General features: G+C 52.7%; 1 protein-coding gene across 3 annotated transcripts; it reads right to left on the minus strand.

Moving 5' to 3' along the window:
* Positions 1–6,419: 6,419 nt before the first annotated feature.
* On the minus strand, positions 6,420–17,813 carry NFE2L1 (NFE2 like bZIP transcription factor 1). Of its 3 annotated transcripts, none has more exons than XM_045299835.1 (5): positions 17,623–17,813; positions 15,804–16,824; positions 10,959–11,141; positions 10,158–10,316; positions 6,420–9,416 (listed from the first exon to the last, which is right to left on the minus strand). In XM_045299835.1, exons 2-5 carry the CDS (start codon positions 16,311–16,313, stop codon positions 8,088–8,090), a joined length of 2,181 nt encoding a protein of 726 aa, XP_045155770.1. In that variant the 5' UTR covers positions 16,314–16,824; positions 17,623–17,813; the 3' UTR covers positions 6,420–8,087. The 3 variants fall into 3 exon arrangements, with proteins under 3 accessions (XP_045155770.1, XP_045155769.1, XP_030744051.1); XM_045299834.1 differs by having other exon boundaries at positions 10,959–11,174; positions 17,623–17,812; XM_030888191.2 differs by lacking the exon at positions 17,623–17,813 and having other exon boundaries at positions 10,959–11,174; positions 15,804–16,884.

The following is a 17,813-nucleotide window of genomic DNA, read 5'->3' on the forward strand; positions in this document are numbered from 1 at the left end:
AAGGCTGGGTCACAGAGAGGCCTGTATGCCACCTTGGCAGGTGCACAGCAGTCAGCCACATAGGCAGGTTGGAGGAGATGTGCTGAGAGTGGACTGCACCTGGAGCATTTATCCAGAAAAGGCTGCTACTCAGCATTCGCCTTACCCTTTAGAGTCCTTTATTGTTATTTCTGGCATTCCTGCACTGTTAGAATAAAACAAACATATATAAAGGGAGGGTGATGAAATTGATTATGCACACAATGGACTTTGAACAGCATTCAGTTTTGTTATCTTTAGGAGCCAATTATCACAGAGGACTTCTTTCTACTCCCTTAGCGAGTGACAGTCTCAGAAACCCACAGGGTCACTACTGTTCTGTTCCTGTAGGTTCTCGTGGAGTCAGAATAGGCTCAATGGTCAGTGAGTTTGATGTTTGTTTTTGTTTGTTGGAGATGCGAGGTTTAACTTAATTGTTGAATCAGAGATGTGTGCAGAAACACTAGAAATAAAACAGCCATGTTGGTTCTTCTGGTTGATTTGAAACGTATTCAGAGAGCATTTCTTTGGGCAGGCAAGGTAAAAACTAGATGGCTTTGGTGAAACTGCGTCACCACCATGGACCTCCAGCCTGGTCATTGAAGAGGAGATAGCTTTCCACTTCAGTTACTAGAAAACTTGCTAACAAGTTATGACAGCATCATTACTTAATGTCTTTTACTGACCAAGTTGGTCAGATCCCTTGCTGCTTCTGTTTAGTGTCAGAAACATAATTTATATTCCAGAACTCCTGTGATGGTCCGGTTTATGCTCAGCTCAATTTGATCTTAACCCTTAGCTCTGTGTGCGCAGCACATTTTTGCCATCAGTGACCCTTGGCTGTGGGAATCTGTATTGCAATGCAGTTACTACCTCATAGTCAAAGAGAAAATAATAAATAGCTACTCAGTTTGGTAGAACCAGACCTCTAAAATTCAAAGGTGGAAGGAAAAAAAAGCTGGCCCTTTCTGAAATATATGGGTAAGTCAAGAAGTATGGCTATAAACCCAAAGTTTAAAAATGCAAATATTGTTTCTCAATCTCTTCCATTTAGGTCAAATATACTTCTGAAAGCAGTGTTTCCATCTCTGCCCCCACCCCCACCCCCGAACTTTGCGTTCCTTGACTTACACCACATCAAAACAGCAGTTTTAGCATCCTTGAGGGACTCAAATTATACTTTGAGGGTCAAAAAGAAACCTTGGAAGGGGCAAGTTCAGGGGCTGGAGAATGGATGGGGTGAAGTTTGCCAAGATTTCCATAGGACAGCCCTTGCTGCCCTGGAGGATGAGCAGGAGCATGGTCATGGCAAAAAGCTCCTCCGGGCAACTTCCCTGGCCTTTACTCCCCAGTGTAGTTTACCATTTTGTGAAGCTCTATAATTAAGTCCCTTTGATCGAACATCTCCGTTACAGAAAACTATCCAGATTAACTCTTTGAACCCAACAAAGCAGTCATGCCCTGTGAGCCGACCGCACTGCCAGGAACTGAGCTGATTCAGCAGAGCCCCTCAGAAGCTGCTCTTTGGATTGGACCGAAGTCTTGCCCCCAGTTAGGATTCATTCTACAGATTATCTTCGTTAGCTTCGATCTTGATAAAATGAAGACTTCCCCCATCAGGATGAAAGCTTGCTGAGGCCAGGGGGCTTGCTGAAAATTGAAAAATGCTGAATCGTGTGAGATCCCAGAAATTATCAAATCAGTGATAATTCTACAGTCTTCCACCAGTTTCTGGAGTTCTCCAGAAACTTCTTCACTCATTGAAGCTGACAAGTCTTCCCTCGGCTCCTCTGAGATCTTCCCAGTCTTCCTTAAAACACTATGTAAACACTTGCTTTATGTGGGCCCTAGTTCTGTAAACTCATCCAAGTATCGATGATTGAGGAAGATTCCAACTTGAGTTTTATGAAAAGTTCGATATGTACCCTGAGCTTAACATTGTTAAGTTCCCCCCAGCCCAGCAAAACCATACATACTTTTACAGGCACTCAGACAGAACTAAGTCCAGTGTATTACTGAGAAGATTCGTAGCCACCCGTTGATTCCAGAAACCCATCTTACCACGTGTGTGTGGAGTAAATCTGGTGTATCACCTGGAACCCTAGTGGCATGCTTCCTGCTTACCTTTGTAGCTGCAGATCCTGAACTGGAGCAGAGTTCCATCTGAAATCAATAGTCTGATCCGTTTAATGAAGTCCACATTGGTCTTCGAGTGAGCATGTGATTTAAAACGGAATATCCAACCCTTGGGCGGTTTAAGGCCTTCAAAATCAGTACCAGCCAACATCACACATCTCACCAAAGATGAGTTAATTAAATGTCTAACCATTAGGGACCACGGATATTATAAGCATCCAACTGGCCCTTGGCAAAAGGAAGGTTCCCTACCCCCAATTTAAATTTTTAGAGCCAATTCGTGCTACTAAACCAAGTCTGGACTCCGGAGGAGAGTCAACCCACCATATATGGAGAGAGACCATCACCATCAGGTGAGTATCCAGTTCAGTTCTTGCTTCACCTTGTTTTTAGCAGCAAGCAGTGATCAGGCAGAGGGGTCTTGGTAAATTAATGAGCTTTGATAGGAGCTTAGGGGCTCAAAACTCCCATTACCCATCTCTGAAGCTGCACTTCTCTCGGGATTGACTGTGACCAGCACTGAGGTTTCCTTTAAAGGTTATTGCTTTCCTAGCAACGTGCTAACTAACTGCAATGTTGTTTAAGTCTCGTGGATGACTTTTAATCATCCTTGGCCTTGTGATTGTCCCCTGAATAGATTCCATGTGTTTGCTGAAAGCTAATGAAATTAAACTATGCTGCTAGGATGAAAAACATAGTTGGCTCTGCTGGACGGTGGGGTGAGGGGGAACTCAAGGAGAGTGGTCCCTCCATAAGGCTCCTTCCTCCCCACCCCCGCCCCCTGCACCCCCACCCCCAGTAGTTAAACCAGGGAGAGGGTGAAAGTGTGAAGGCAGGCAGAAACTGTTTAGCATATACAGTGACAATTCTGTTTCTATGGTTTTGCTGTGTTTCATTGCTTGTGTTGAAAATCTTCAACGGCAGGACTGGGTCTGCACTGCCACCTTGTTGATTTATATGGCAGCTTATGAAGACATTGGCAAGGTACTGTTTACCCAGATAACATAAGTAAAAGTTTGTTGAAGAAAATCCAAATATGGTTACCGCATCAGAGAACTGCCAGGAGTTCGACCAAGATTCATTCAGAAGAGGGCATGGGATGAGATATGCTTGTTGGTGTCATAAGGATCTTGGCTGAAATCAGAGAATACCAGAAATGTTTATCATTTGTCGATTCTCTAAAGGCATTCAACTTCATGGATAACTAATTCAAGGAATTACAGAACACATAGAGGCAGTCCACAGGGAATAGCGTGTGGTTTATAATCGGGACGGCTGCCTGTGAATAAGCCACCATATTTATTCAATCTGGAGCTAAGCAAACAATCTAAGGTGGACTCTGATTGGGAAAGCTGTGCATCAGGGATTGGGGAGAAGATTCATTAACCACCTGTGGTACGCAGGTGACAGTTTGCCTGCTGACTGCAAGGAGACTTGAAGGACTGAACTGACGGAGATCAAACACTAGCCTTCAGTATGGATTACTCAGCAGAAACAAAATTCCTCACATCTGGGTCAATAAGCAGGATCCTTGGATCCACAGCCAATGACCATGGAAGCAGCAGTCAAGAGATCAAATGAGGTTCTGCATTGGACAAATGTGATAAAGATATAAAAATCCTTTTAAAGTTTAAAAACAAAGGTGTCATTTTGAGGACAAGGAGCACCTTGACCCAGGTAATGATAACTGTCACTTTTTTCTCCCACGGATTCAAATGGCCAATTCCAGTTGGTGGCAAGCACTTTAATCACTGTCCACCAGGGTTCCTTTCAGCCACCGCAAAAGCTGATCAGTGAATAAGGAAGACCAGAGTCTTTGAATTAGGTTTTTGGCAGAGAACGTTACATATACTGCCAAAAATAGGAACAAATCTGCTTGGAAGTATAGCCAAAACGTACCCAAGATTCAAGGATGCTAAGACTGTCTTATGCACTTTTTGGCACGTTGTTATTAGTCCCTGGAGGACATCATGGTTGGTTGGCTCCGTGAAAGAGAAAGATTCAGGAGATGGAGTGAAATGGTGGCTGCAGCAGTGAGCTCAACCACAACAATGCCGAGAACGATGCAGGAGTGGGCTGTGTTTTGTTCTGTTGTACACAGGGTCACTATTAAGTCTGAACCAATTTGACGACACCTAACAAACCCTGAAGGCGTCCTAGCAGCCTAGTGGGTGATGAAGTGGGCTGCTAACAAGGTGAGTGGTTCAAATCCATCAGTTGCTTGGTAGATGAATGAGGCGGCTTTCTACTCCCGTAGACGCAAAGCTCTGGAAACGCACAGAAGCCGTTTAGCTCTGCCCTGTTAAGATTGCTGTGAGTCAGAATCAACGTGATGGCCTGAGTGTTTTTACTTCTCTAACCACTGTTGACTTTGACCAAGCCTGCCCAGTTTTACTGTTTGCATAGTCTAGGGTCAGGCTGGGGCACTAGGCCGTTGTTTCAATTGCTTCCTTAGCCTTGAGCTGAGGACCAGAAGGTTTAAGTCAGCCAAATTAGCCTAATTGTGTTTGAGAACAGGCAGCGCTCCAACTGCTTGGTCTTCCTCCACCTCTGAGTGAACTATATTTTGTTTTCTTGGTTGCTAAGAGCATCTGGAATTCCGTGAGGAGCCCTGGTGGGGTATTGGTTACAAGTTGGGCTGAGACCCTCAGCAGCAGCAGTTTGAAACCACCAGCACCCCTGTGGAAAAAAAGACTGGGCTTTCTACCCCCATAAACAGCCTCAGAAATCCAGGGAGTTGCCAAGTCAGCGTTGACTCAGTGGCTAGTGAGTTTCGTTTGGTTTTGCTGTCTCCATTCTCCAGGACCTTTGTTGGCGTCTTTGTTTCCTTAAGTCAAAAATGGTGAGCTTCAGTCCAACTGATTTTGAGCATGGCTTTAACAAGGTCCTCTGCTCTCACTGCCCCAGGGACACATGCACTAGATTGTGCAGCGCAGACAAACTGTACAAGACATGCTGCACGTAACAGGGCTAGAACTCAGACCACGTGTTCCGTTTCACAAGTCCCATGTGCTACTTCTCCGCCTTAGGGACAAGGAGAGCCGTGGTCTCCGTGTGATCAGAAAGAAAGGTAAGACTTACTATCCTTGGTACAGTGACAAATGACAAGCCGAAGGTGTATGATGAAAACAGGGCTTAAGCAAACTTGTGGGTTTTGCTAGAGAATTTCTCCATTCAATTGGGGAAATAACTTCTGAAGAGCCAGGTACCAACCTAGTACTTGTGTTTGCATCAGTACAGAAACATATTTGTACCAAGGGCTCAATAAAAGGTAAATGTCTAGAAAAGGATAGCAACGTATGTACAGATGTGCTTGATAAAACTGGTGTGTGGATCGTTAGAAGAGTTTTAAGAGCCCTCGACTCGGCAATCCCAATGGACAGAGAATGGGCCTTTAGGGTTCTAAGGCACACTAACACTGTACCGTCAAGTTAATTCTGATTCACAGCGCACCACACACACACACACAGAGTAGAACTCCTTTGGGTTGCTGAGGCTGGCTGTTTACAGAGCCTATGGCTGAAGTTAAGCCCAGCACACAGTCCTAGCCACAGCGGTCACCCTGAAGAGCTTGCTCCTTTAGTTGGGACTCACCCCAGGAACTCAGTTGTTCCCTTGTCCTAGGTGGGTGGGTGAGTGGTGGTAGCCCTATCATAGGCCTAGAGTTCCTGCCAGCAAGTGCCCCGAGCTGGGAACACCCACTCAACCTGCCAGCAGCAAAAAAGAGGTCAGCTCCACATAGTGCTGACCAACTTGGCCCAGAGCCCCAGCCAACCAGTATGAGTCCTGAAACAACTGTCCACCTCTGGAAGGGGCAGGATGGGCAGCAGAAAGACTTCCCTACACTAACCAAGAGGAAAAGGAATTTCTTGACAAGTCTTTATCACTGTTGAGGCGTGGGGCAAAACAAGAAAAAGGTGTGTGTGTGTGTGTGTGTATATATATATATCTTAGTTCTGTACTCAAACATACATACAGGCACATCTCTGGGTTACAAAAATCAATTAAATAACATTATGCCTGTGTTTTCTCTTCTGCATACAATTTCAGTCATTAGCCTGGAGCTAGGCCAGGTGCTGGAGCACCTAGCAGGCTCTGAGGACTACAGAGGCTCAGTACAGTATCAGAAACCTATCACCTTTCCCGAGAGTCCTCTTGTCAACCTCCCTGGCTCTCTACCCACCCTCCCACAAGCTCTGCCTTAGCCACACGGGGCCTGCTTCCTTCCCACCAAGTGAAACTCAAAACACAGGGAAACAGTGCACTGAGAATGAATCGTCTGTTTATTTTATTTTGTCATGTGCTCACAGCATCTCTCTTCTCCTCTGATCTCCTTTCCCTGGCAGGTCACAGAGATAAATTAAAAATAAAATCTACAAGGAAAATAATTTATAAAAGCACTGCCCTGCTCGGGCGAGCCTCCTGGCCCTGCTGCTCAGTGAGAACAGCCCACAAGGGGAGAAGAGTAAGTGCTTCCCTTCCACTCGCTCCTGCTCAGCTTGGGCAGAGTTTTCCAAGGCCAGGCAGGACCTGCAGTGGTGGCAGCTAGACACAGGACTCCTGGAACCAGCTAGCCAGCCACCTTGGAGCTCCTGCCTGCTCCCACCCCACCTTCCCCAGAGTGGAGCACCTGGGGGAGGGGTGCACTCCACCTCCGTGACATGGTGACATGTGCGTCTCAGTCTCCTAGAAAGAAACCCAGAAAAGAAAGCAGACCGACCTCGGGACAGAGGAGAAAAATCCCAAGTGTTCACACAGTTACACGGAGTCTTTATGGCAAAGAGAACATTTAGCAGCTTTGAATATTGGGGCATCTCCTTTTTAACACAAGCATTCTAGACCCTATAAGAAACAGCTCAAGCCCTAAAAAAAAAAAATCAAAGCGCAAGAAATCCTAAGAGGACTAGATTTGTTGTTGCTGGGTTGAGGAGGGTTTTTTTCAGTGACAAGCCCAGTTCGGAGGGGGAGGCCTGAGGAAAGGGTCACTCCCCAGTGTTGTGCTGAATACTGCCTGGAGGCTTTTGCTCTGGCCTCCTTGCCACCTCATCCCCTACCCGCCTCCACAGAGGAGGGGGACCTGGGTTGGAACACAAACCCAGTAAGGAGGCACTGCCAAAAGCCCACTATTCAGCTTGAGGCAGCAGTGGGGTCCGTGGGGAAGAGTACAGCATTCACATGCAGGCTGGATGGAGACAGGAGGCTCCCTCGAGGGCTGGAGCAGAGGGCAATGGGCGAGGCAGGGCAGTGAGTGACATGCTTGGTGTTAGGGCTGCAGCAATTTAAGGCCTTGTGACCCTTTCCTGTTCACTGCCCCTTTGACCCTCAACCTCAAAGCCAGCACTGGGCCCCCACCCTACTGAAAATTAACGGGACATCTGAATTCCCCTTCAGGGACACCAAAGTTCAGGAAGCAGAAAGAGCTACCAAGCCCTTCGCTCCCACCCCCAATGTCTGTGTCTCAACCCTCCCCAGGGTGAAATGGGGTTCACTCCCACCAATAACCTAGTCCCACCCAAGTCACTAAAAACTGCTGCCTGGAATCCTGGCCAAAGCCTTCTCTTGGTTTTCTTCCCGCTTTGATTTTTTTGAGAGGGTTTCCTTCCTTCCTTCTACTTTCTACTCCCGTCCCCTCCTCCTCCTCTCCCCAGTCCCCTCCTTCCCACCAGCCGCTGTTCCCTGCAGCTCCTCCACCTTGGGCAACTGAAGGCAGCACCACCCCTTCCTTTTGAGGGCCACTTCCACACGCCCCTCATGAGGGAAGCTGAGCCAGACCACCTGTGCCCGCCTCTCCTCTATGTACTGACCCGCAGTCATCCCATCTGAGAAGATATATTGGCTAAGAAGGCAGTAAAGTCCCCACTATCGGTCCAGGTTCAGGCCCAGCCCTTCTCCAGTTTCGGTCTTGGTGAGCGTCAACCCCTTCCTCCCCAGGCTCACTTCCTCCGGTCCTTTGGCTTCCTCTCCTGCCGCCGAGCCTGCTGGTCAGCCAGCGTGCGGGGAATGAGGAGGACACTGCCATCCCCGGTGTACTGGAGCGCGTACTGGCTGGGAGAATAGGGCCGACCGTTCTCGTCACGCAGCCGCCCAAATACCTCCTGGTAGAGACTCTGGACCTTCTGCTTCATCTGCCGCAGCGAGCGGAGGAATTCCACCTTCTCCCGCAGCAGCCTCGCCTTATCCCGCTGCAGATCTTCCACATCCCGCTCCAGGTTGAGGATGGTATCCAGCTTCCGCTTCCGGCAGTTCTGCGCTGCCATCTTGTTCTTGCCCCGGCGCCGGATGTCTCGGATGAGGCTCAGCTGGGCCTCGCTCAGCTGGTATTTGGACAGCAGCTCGTTGAACTCCTCCACAGGCAGGTTGATGATTTTGTCATTGGTGAAAGGGATCTTCATGGCTCTCGCTCGGTGCTCATCCCGGCTCATCTGCTTATCCAAGAAGTCAGCCTGCTTCTCCTTACTGCCCTTCTTAAGGGTGCTAGTGGGCGGCAGGTTAGCAGAGTCGAGGGCACTGGGCGCCATGTTGTACGTGTGGTTGTGGCCCACGTGCTCCAAGTAGGGCAGACAGGAGAGCTGAGATGGATCCTGGTAGCTCATGCGGCAAAATTTGGAATACTCGGGTTGGTAGCCCACAGCCCCCTCTGCCTCTTCCAGATCCAGGGTCTCAGAGTCAGAGCTGTAGCCAACAGCCCCTTCCTCGGAAAAGGAGGAGGCAGCTGAGGAAGAAGCCGAGGACGAGGACGATGAGGAGGAAGTGCTGCCTTCCAAGCTGCTCAGGGAGGATGGGCTATGGCTCGAGTCCAAGGAGAGGCCTGAGTCGGAGTCAAACTCCTCTTCCAGCTGGGAGGCCTGCCCGGCGTTAAAGCCTTCTTCAATGGCCAGGTCCATGAGGCTGATCTCGTCCAGCATGGCTTCATCCAGCAGGCCCCCCAAGGGGTCAGGCAGCTCTGGGCCTGCAGTGTCATTGGCGGTGCCATTGAGCTGGGGCGGGAAAAAGAGCCCCGCCAGGTTGGTGGAGCCAAAGGTAGAGTTGAGGCTGGTGGAATTACTGGGGGTCAAAGGGAGCAGTGTGGAGGCCACAGGCAGGCTCTCCACCTCAGGGCTGAAGAGGGAGAAGTCCTGGCTGCAGCCCCCGAGGGACGCCTGATGCAGGCTGACGTTCTGATTGATGGGAGTGTTGGGGGCAAGGCTGTAGTTGGTGCTCAGTGGGTCTCCAGAAGGGGCATTGTACATGATTTCACTGGTCGACGTGTTGACTTCCATGGCCTGGGAGGGGAGAAGAGGATCACTGTTCTGGAGTCTGGAGAGCAGACTCCCCTCTCGGGTGTGGATGGGGCAGGTTCACACTTAGCAGGCTCCTAACAAAGCCCTGGTTGGACGGGAGTCAGAAGACACTAGAAACCAAAGCCCGCAGGGTCAGCTCCTGACCCCAGCACACGGGAATGGGAACATACACACAACTACCTCTTGACTGCACGAGCAGCACTGAGGAGAAGACCCAGACTTGGAATTGGGATGCACAGAAAGCAACACGGGCCAATTAGAGGCCTGTCAGTGAGAAGACCGTGGCCACTGACCATCAAGCATTAGGGCAGGGGTTGGCAAACTGGCTCTTTCAGTACATACAAGTGGCTTTGAAGTAAAATGGAAAACGTTTAAAGGATATTATTCAGATAATGGTGATGTCATTTTTGGGAAAATGCATTTATGGCTCTCAAATAATTTCTAAATTGTTGTGAGGGACAGGATTGTGTCAAAAAGCTTGCCAAGCCCTGCGCTAGGGGAACCAATGCTAAAATTAATGCCAAGCCCTGGAAACACCTGGAAGTAAGAAAGCTTACCTGGGTGGCAGGACCTGCTTCAGAAAGTGAGCCGACCCCACCCTGCAGCCCCAAAGAGACCCATGGATCTCTGAATCAGGCAGAGCAGTGTTACTCTTCCCAGAGGAGGGAAAACAAAACCTGGGGGGGCCAGGGAACGTGTTCAGCTGTGTTCCCATAGTCCTACCTGCATTTCCATGATGGACATGAGATCCTGCCACTGCTGCTCCAAGTCAAATGGCGACTCCGTCCCCGTCAAGAGAGGAGACAGGAGGTTGTTCGGAAGAGCTGGAGGCTCACTCTCACTAGGCACTGCTTCTGTTATGCTGGAAACGTCTGCTGGGAACTGAGGTCAAAAGAGAGGCTTTCACAGGGAAGAAGGAAAACCACTACCTGCCCGAGTCAACCCTGGCTCTGCTGCACTGTCCTGCCTGATTCACCCAGCAGCCTGGACAGCCAGCGGTGGACATGGACACACCAGGTGGAGGTGGCCCTGCTTACAGGGTTTTCCCTTAAGTCCTGCTCATCTTGGCATTCTCCCCAAAGCCCCAAGCGGCCTCCAGCAGCCTAAGTCACTCTGCCAGGGGCAGGCCCGTCTAGTCCTCCCCACCAGGCACCTGTGAGTCTGCCTGACCTGGGCCTTGGTTCCCTATAAACTCCCTCCTATTCCTGGGACAACAGCTGGCCCCGTGTCGTAAACTCCCAGGGGACAGGAGGGAGGTGTAAGAGTTATTTAGCAGGCAGGAAGACGCCAAAGGCTTTGCCCCCTGTGCTGTTGCCAGGGTCCAGCCTCACCCCTGCTGCTCAAAGTACACCCTGTCCCCCAGTCCAATCTCCGTGACCCACAGACACCAGCACAGAACACAGTCCAGTTTGCTCCACAGCCACAGCCTGCTGCGTTCCTGAGGGCGCCGTTCCTAGAAGAGCTCCACCCCCACTTGTGTTTTGGGGGACAGAGGACGGAGCCTGTGGGTGGAGGTGGTGGTACCTGTGCAGGGAAGCTTTCCCCCGTCTCTCCATCCACTAGCAGGTTCGGTGCCAGAGCCTCTGCACTCTCGCTGGGCCAGGTGTCCTCCTGCTCGCCTCCATCTCGAAGCTCCTTGTCCACATCCTGCTCTTTCTGGCGATGACTATAGTCAAAAATTTCTCGCCCAGCCCCCAGATCAATATCCTGTCGCCAAAGGATGTCAATCAGATCTATGTCCTGAAAGACAGATTACGACTTTACTCTGGGGTCCCAGGGCCCCTCCCTGTCCTGCTCTTCAGAGGTCCCTCCTCCCTGTCACTCCAGCTAGGCCAGGGAGGAGCCTCTTCCAGCCCTGCCCCCGCCCCTCTGCACCAGGGAGGCCTCACTCATCCATTTCCAGACACCACCCCAAAGAAATGAGCCACTAGCCAAATCCGCTATCATGTCCATCTCCATAGAGGTCTGCAGGCTTAGGATTCTGACTCGAGGCACACCCAGGACAGAAATCAGGGCTACCTCACCCTTGCTTCAGAAGGAAGAAGGTAGCAGGAGCCACTTTTCATTTTAGGAATAAGCCCCTTAAGAAATGTTTGTGGGGAGCTGGCCAGGGCAAGCAGGGGCAAATTGTCATGCAGAATTGCTTCTTAGTGGCCAGGCTTGCATCAGCCAATGGTGCCATTTAATTTGCATAAAGGGGTGGGGTGGGCTAGAAAGGAAAATCCCTGCATTTCCAACCACCTGCTGCAACCAATGACAGTGCCCAGCTCTCACCAGCCCTCCCTCCAGCCATTCCCCTTGCCTGGCCAGCACAGGGGTGAGACAGAACACCCACAACTCGTCCAGCCCAGGCTCACCTCCAGAGCCAGCCCTGCCAGAACTCCCATTCTCAGCAGATGCCAGTGAGCAGCCTCCTCCCAGGAGAGCCTCAGGCAGTCAGATGATCCGGCTGGCCACCCCACCCTGCCAGGCAGCCCCAGTGTCCCCTAAGCCAGTACTCTTCCTACCACACACCCTAGGGCTTCCCACCTCCCAGGCAGCAACCCACCCAAGGGTACAACCTGCATCACTCCTCAGGCGTTGACTGCAGCCTCAGGCACCAAACGGCCTCTCTCCAGGTCTACCAGAGTGGCTCCTGATCATTTCCTGCACCAACCACCACCCCAAATCGCCACCAGCACCAAACTCCCCTTTGGGTTTCCTGTACAGGCTGCCTGTGGCTGAGCCCTCCCCTAAAGCCTGAACAAACCAAACTGTCTCCCATTCCAGCGTTAAAAAGCAGGCACTTTCCAGAAAGCATTCATTGGACCCACCTCCTTAACCCTAACCAAGAACCCTGCCCCACCATCACCCCCTGACGCTAAGACCTCCCTAGTCTCCCCAAGTCTACCAACCTGAACGGAAGCCCTGGACCCTGAAGCAGAGGGGGGCTGGGCCACCCGGTGACAAGCCAGCAAAGAGTTAAGGGGCCGGCTCCCTTTGGCATGGCCCCCACCACTGTGAGAGCTTCGGTCCAGGCGGGTCATGGTCTGCGAGATGAGCCCCAGGGCAGCCGGTGCCAAGGAGCCGGGCAGGGGGCTGCAAGGAGCTCGTGGCTTGCAGGGAGCACGCCAGGATGGAAGGGTGGCCCCTTGCTAGCTCCAAGGGGCCCGTGGGGGGTGCCCCGCCCGTGCTGCTGCCTGGGCGGCCCAGCCCAGCCCCCTTCCTCCATCCTTGAGCAGCCCCCTCCCACCTCACAACCCCGGTTCCACTCAGGCACCCGGCAGCCCCCACCCTGAGCTCACCGCAGAGGCTGCAGTGAGATGGGACTCCCACCCCATGCTCCCGGCTTGGGCTGTAGAGAAAAGCAAGGCGCCCTCCTGGGCCTAGCCTCCCGCTCCTCCCCCGCACCCTCTCCCCACGCCCCCCAAACTTGTTACCTAGGCTGCAGCAAGGAGCCAATCCCCACCCCCTCCCCCCCGTAGGTCACTGCTGAGGCTGCAGAGAGCCAATCCCCTCCCCCAGGTCAGCAGCTGGGCTGCGGAAAGAGCCAATCCCCTCCCACTGTCGTTACCTAGGCTGCGCCGAGAGCCAATCTCCTCCCCCAAGCCTCCGCTGGAGATGCGCAGGGAGCCAATCCCCTCCCACCGCCTGTTACCTAGCTGCGGACGGTAGCCAATCGCTGCACCGGGGCCGCGGGGGAAGCTGCCGCAGGAAGCAGCCCAGCCCGAGCCGCCTCCGTCTCCTTGAGGAGATGCACCCAGGGGCGGGCGGCCCCACCCAGCCCAGCCAGTCAGCCGGGGTGGTGCAGTGAGTGTCCTGGGGGAAGGGGTGCCCCGCTCCCTCTTGTCGCAGCCTGCCCCTCCCTCCGCGTCTCTGAAGTTCTTCCGGGAGTGGACGCCCCTAGCCAGTTCTTCCTTGGGGCTGTGCCCGCCTGCCTCAAGCCCAGCTGGTTGGGAACCCCGTACCCCAGGCCACCGGACACCAGTGTCGCCCCAAGACAAGCCAGACTAGAAACACGGTGAGGGACGTCCTCTGCGCACGTGCGGGCGACCTAGCCTGAGGCCTCCCCACCCACGCCCCCAACATGCCACCAGTGTCCTCCACTTCCGCATTTACTCCCTCCCCTCCCTTCCCCTGTAGTTCAAGATTGTTCTCTGCTTGAACCCAGCCCACCCCTGCAAAGCAGGGAAGTGGCCTGTGTGTGGGCAGCAGTGGGCCTCCTGAGGGAGCCGCACTGACCCCCACCCCCCCACCCCCGCCATCGCCCCTGCTCCCCTGGAGCCTAAGGTCAGGGCAGAGACAGCATGTTCTCCCGGGTCCCAACAACTCCTAGCCTGGAGAGAGCTGTCAACGGGCCACCCCCTGCTCTGGGCTGAGTGCCAACCTCGAGGGGAATCCTATCCCCAACGAGGGCTGGGCCTGAGCTATCCATCCCATCGAACAGGCCTAGCGGCGGGGGAGCACGCCACCCCAGGGATAATACCAGCTCCAGCAGTGCCTGTCACATGCTCTGGACCTGGGGTATTTTTATCCCCGAGTTGCTGAGGAAATGTTCTAGACACATAATCATCTTCCCTTCCCCCACATCCAGACACCCCAGCCCCTAGAGGGCGCAGTGCCGGCCCGGAGACCCTAAAGGGACAACAGAAAGCCACACAGAAGTATGGACAAACTCATGCCATCGCCCAGCCCATCAAATCTGGCCACCCAAACCCCTTAGAGGGCCCCACCAAGAGCAATCAGAAGGCTTCCAGAAGCAGGCCCAGCTCCACCCACCCCAGAGAGAGCAAGCATCTGAGGTGCTTCTCAGACCACTGGGCTAAGTCAGACTGGAGCCCCTGGGAAGGGCATGGCGAGGGTACAGCACTGAGTGGCAGTTTAAGGACCTAGGAGAAGAGGCACCGCAAGGTGGGACACTGAAAGTTGAGGCAGAAAACCTTCGAGCAACCGATCCACTACTGGCCATCAATTCCAGATCACAACCACCCTGCAGAACAAAGGACTGCACTGGTGAGTTTCCAAGGCTGCAAATCTTTGAGGACACAGACGGCCACGTCGTTTTCCCAGAGTGGCTGGTGGGTTCCAGCAGCAGATCTTTCCAGTGGCAAGCCAGCACCTAAGCACTGAGCCCCCAGGACCCCTCACAGATAACCCGTCTCTCTAAATGGACCCAGCCACACACCCAGCATGGTTTCCCAACTACTTGGAGCTAAATGAGTGTCTTACAGGGAGCAGGAGGTCTGCATCTCCACGTGCAAACCTGTGAGCTGTAAGCGCCACAGCCTGGCCTCTCCCTACTACATGCCAGCTTTCACAACCCAAAATGTCCATGTCAAATGTCCCCGAGGCCTGAACTGCCCCCAGGTGAGGACCACTAGCCTAGAGGAAGTCCTTTTTTTTTCTTCTGAAGTCATATTATTTAACTTGCTCTAACACTTATGAAAACGGAGCTCAGGAGCAGCCCAAATGCAGAGAGGGAGCAAAGCTTAGTCTGACCTGGTGGCCCATGGAGTCAAAGTCGCCAGTTCTGTGGAGCCTTTTCTACACACCACACCCCCCACCCCACCCCCTGGGAACAGCACCCTTCTTCCCTGGAGGCCAGCAGAAGGCAAGGGGCCATCCAGTCAAGCTTCTTAAGGCTGGGAGGCCAGCCAGAGCCCGTGGGGTAGGAGGAAGAGAAACCATTCACAGGGGCCCCAGGCAAATGCAACATTCTGCCACAAACGGGGAACCAGCCACACATCGGAGGTGAAAAGCCTGCTAGGGCAGCACAGAGCCAGCAGCACCCTGCTTCTCTTGGAGGGGACCTGCAGCAAAGAATGAGGTCTTGGCCCTCTCCAGACCCGGACTAACTCTCCAAATCTAGCCCCTGGCTCAGGCCCAGGAGAGGTGACTGACTTATCAGGACCTCGGACAACAGGCCTAACCACAAAGGAGGAGTGCCTCAGGGTCTGGGAGCCTGTTTGGAATGGGGGGGAGGGGGAGGGAGTACAAGGCAAGAGTCCATAAGGTATTTGTGTCTTAGCAACAGATCCACAAGGCACCAAAGCCCATCACAACACATTCCCTCCCCCACTCTGGGCCTCCAGGAGGCATGTTGAAATCCTAGCAGTAAACACACTGGCATGTTCTAGGAACCTCCCACAGCCCTGACAGTCCATTTAGAGGTAGGTCAATGGTTCAACACAGGAAAAGGCTCCAAGCTTGCCAGCTTCACCTCAAGGGGAATTCGGCCCAGTCCCATCCAAAAACAATGCCCACGCGACTCCCTTGGAGCCTACCTGGCTCTTTCAAGGGATAATTAGTCCTGAGACCACAGTCCACTCAGGACCAGCCCACTCCCTCCCCCACCCCTCCCCCACCCACATTCACCACGGGACCACTAACCTCTTTGGTCAAGTCTCCACTGACTGGAGGGGCTACAGCCCCCAAATCCTCCAATTCTTCACTGAATCCCTGCTCCGTTTCGCTTTCTCGAACCCCGTTGTCTGGACCTGTCACATCTTGGAGGCCACTGGAACTCTCGAGGGTGAGGCCTGAGCTGGGCTGGCTGCCAGAGACAGACCCCTCGGGGTCCCGGTGGACCAGCCAGGCGTTTACCTCGGTTGTCGGCACCTGAAACCTGTCCAGGGCCCTCACCTGACTGAGGAGTCGCCGGGCGGTGAAGTAATTGTCCAGGTCTATGCTCTTGGGGTGGATACCATAGCCGTCCAAGGTATTCCTCAGGTTGTGGAACTGGGTCTGAGTATAGGCAGAACTGGGCCCCAGGATGATCTCCCGGAGCGGGGGGAGCTGGGAGGTCAGGTAAGTATCCACGTCCACCCGTACCCCAATCAGACTCAGCAGAATGGTGAACTGGAGGAGTCCTTCCGTTAAGTATTTCTTCAGAGACAGCATTGCTGAAGGACCAGAATGTTTATGCTGTTTGGTTCTTAAATCTTCGGACACACGAATCAAGGCCACTGCGCTGCTGCTCCCGCCAGCAAGTCACCCTCCTCAGGGCCAATCCCTGCACCCCACCCTGGCCAGACACAGGGGCTGAGCTCCCTGAGGGCCCTGGAGGAAAGCGCACCCCAGGCAGCCAAGGCCACACTCCAGACCACATTCACTTTTCCCTTCGGGACACCTCACTTCGGAATGCGCAATTGTTCCTAACCCAGTCCAGGCCCTCCGGGCCCACGTGACTTACTGTCTGCGCAGTCCACATCCAGTCACTTCCTCACCACGTTAGCTGTCCTCCGTAGAGTCCACTGCAGGCTGTTCTCGGGAACAGCTGATGGCTTTTTTTTTTCTTCTCTCTCCTAAGGTTTATTTTCTTTGGCTGGAGCTACATACAGGCCTTTTGTCTTGGGTCAGAGTGTCCTGCCGCCGCCGCCTCCACACTTACCAGGGGGGTTTCCAGAGAAACCTGAAACGGGAATCACAAGAGCAACAGGGTAAGAGTCCATGTTTTCCACACCTGGAACAGACTACGAAAACCTTCAGGGTAGAAAATGGGGCACACATTTGAAGAAAAGGTCACTCTTACAGGTGGGGGGAAAAATTGAACACTTATTGTACTCCTCCCTCCAAAACAAACAAACAAACCTTGTCAGAGACTAGCTATAAAAGGAACCTATGGCTCAAAATGGACCCCCAATGATGACTATTAAATCTGCCATCCCCTAACCCTCCGAGGAAGACAAACGAGGCTTTCTACTCCTTAAAGAGTGACAGTCTCGGAAAGCCCCAGGGTCGCTATGGGGCAGCAGGGACTCACTCCACCAGGACAGTGGCAGTGTGCTTAAAAGGTGGTTAGCCTCGACTTGTGGATAAGCAGACAATGCCCCGGGCATCCAAAATAGTGTGCTTGTTGACTGACTGCTCCCCACCCCCTCCTTTGAAAGGCTCTCCCCAGCTTCTATTTTTAGGGTGAGAAGTGTATTTCCCATCTCGCAGGAAAGTTGGGTCCCCATCTCTCAGGAGAAAACTGCCTACAATCCTTGCCCCTTCCAGCTGTACAGGAGAGGGCAAGATTAGCAATGTGTCAGGACGTGAAAGGGCATGGGGACAGGGGTCAGGCCACCACACGAGAAAAAGAATGCCTTTTGTTTCTCCAACTTTGAAATTGGAGTTCCTGGTCCTGTCCTACCCCTCCCATATTTAAAAGAAAAAAGAGAGAGAGAAAAAAAGGAAGGAGGGAAGGATTATTCCATCCAGAATTTACATAAGCAGGGTTTCTTCTCCGTTGCTACAACTCGATGGCAGCGAGTTTGGAGTTTTCTGAGCCAAACCAATAAGAAATGGCCAAATTCTCACGCCTTTCGGTTTCTAGTCTCGACTTGTGAGCTGCCATTAGCCTAGCAGGGCAAAGCAAACTCCTCTCCTCTCCTCGTCACCGTTGTGACCCATCTACCA

Source organism: Echinops telfairi, unplaced genomic scaffold (genome assembly GCF_000313985.2).
Source record: "Echinops telfairi isolate 266 unplaced genomic scaffold, ASM31398v2 ScPeMD7_7458;HRSCAF=8496, whole genome shotgun sequence".
NCBI lineage: Eukaryota > Metazoa > Chordata > Mammalia > Afrosoricida > Tenrecidae > Echinops > Echinops telfairi.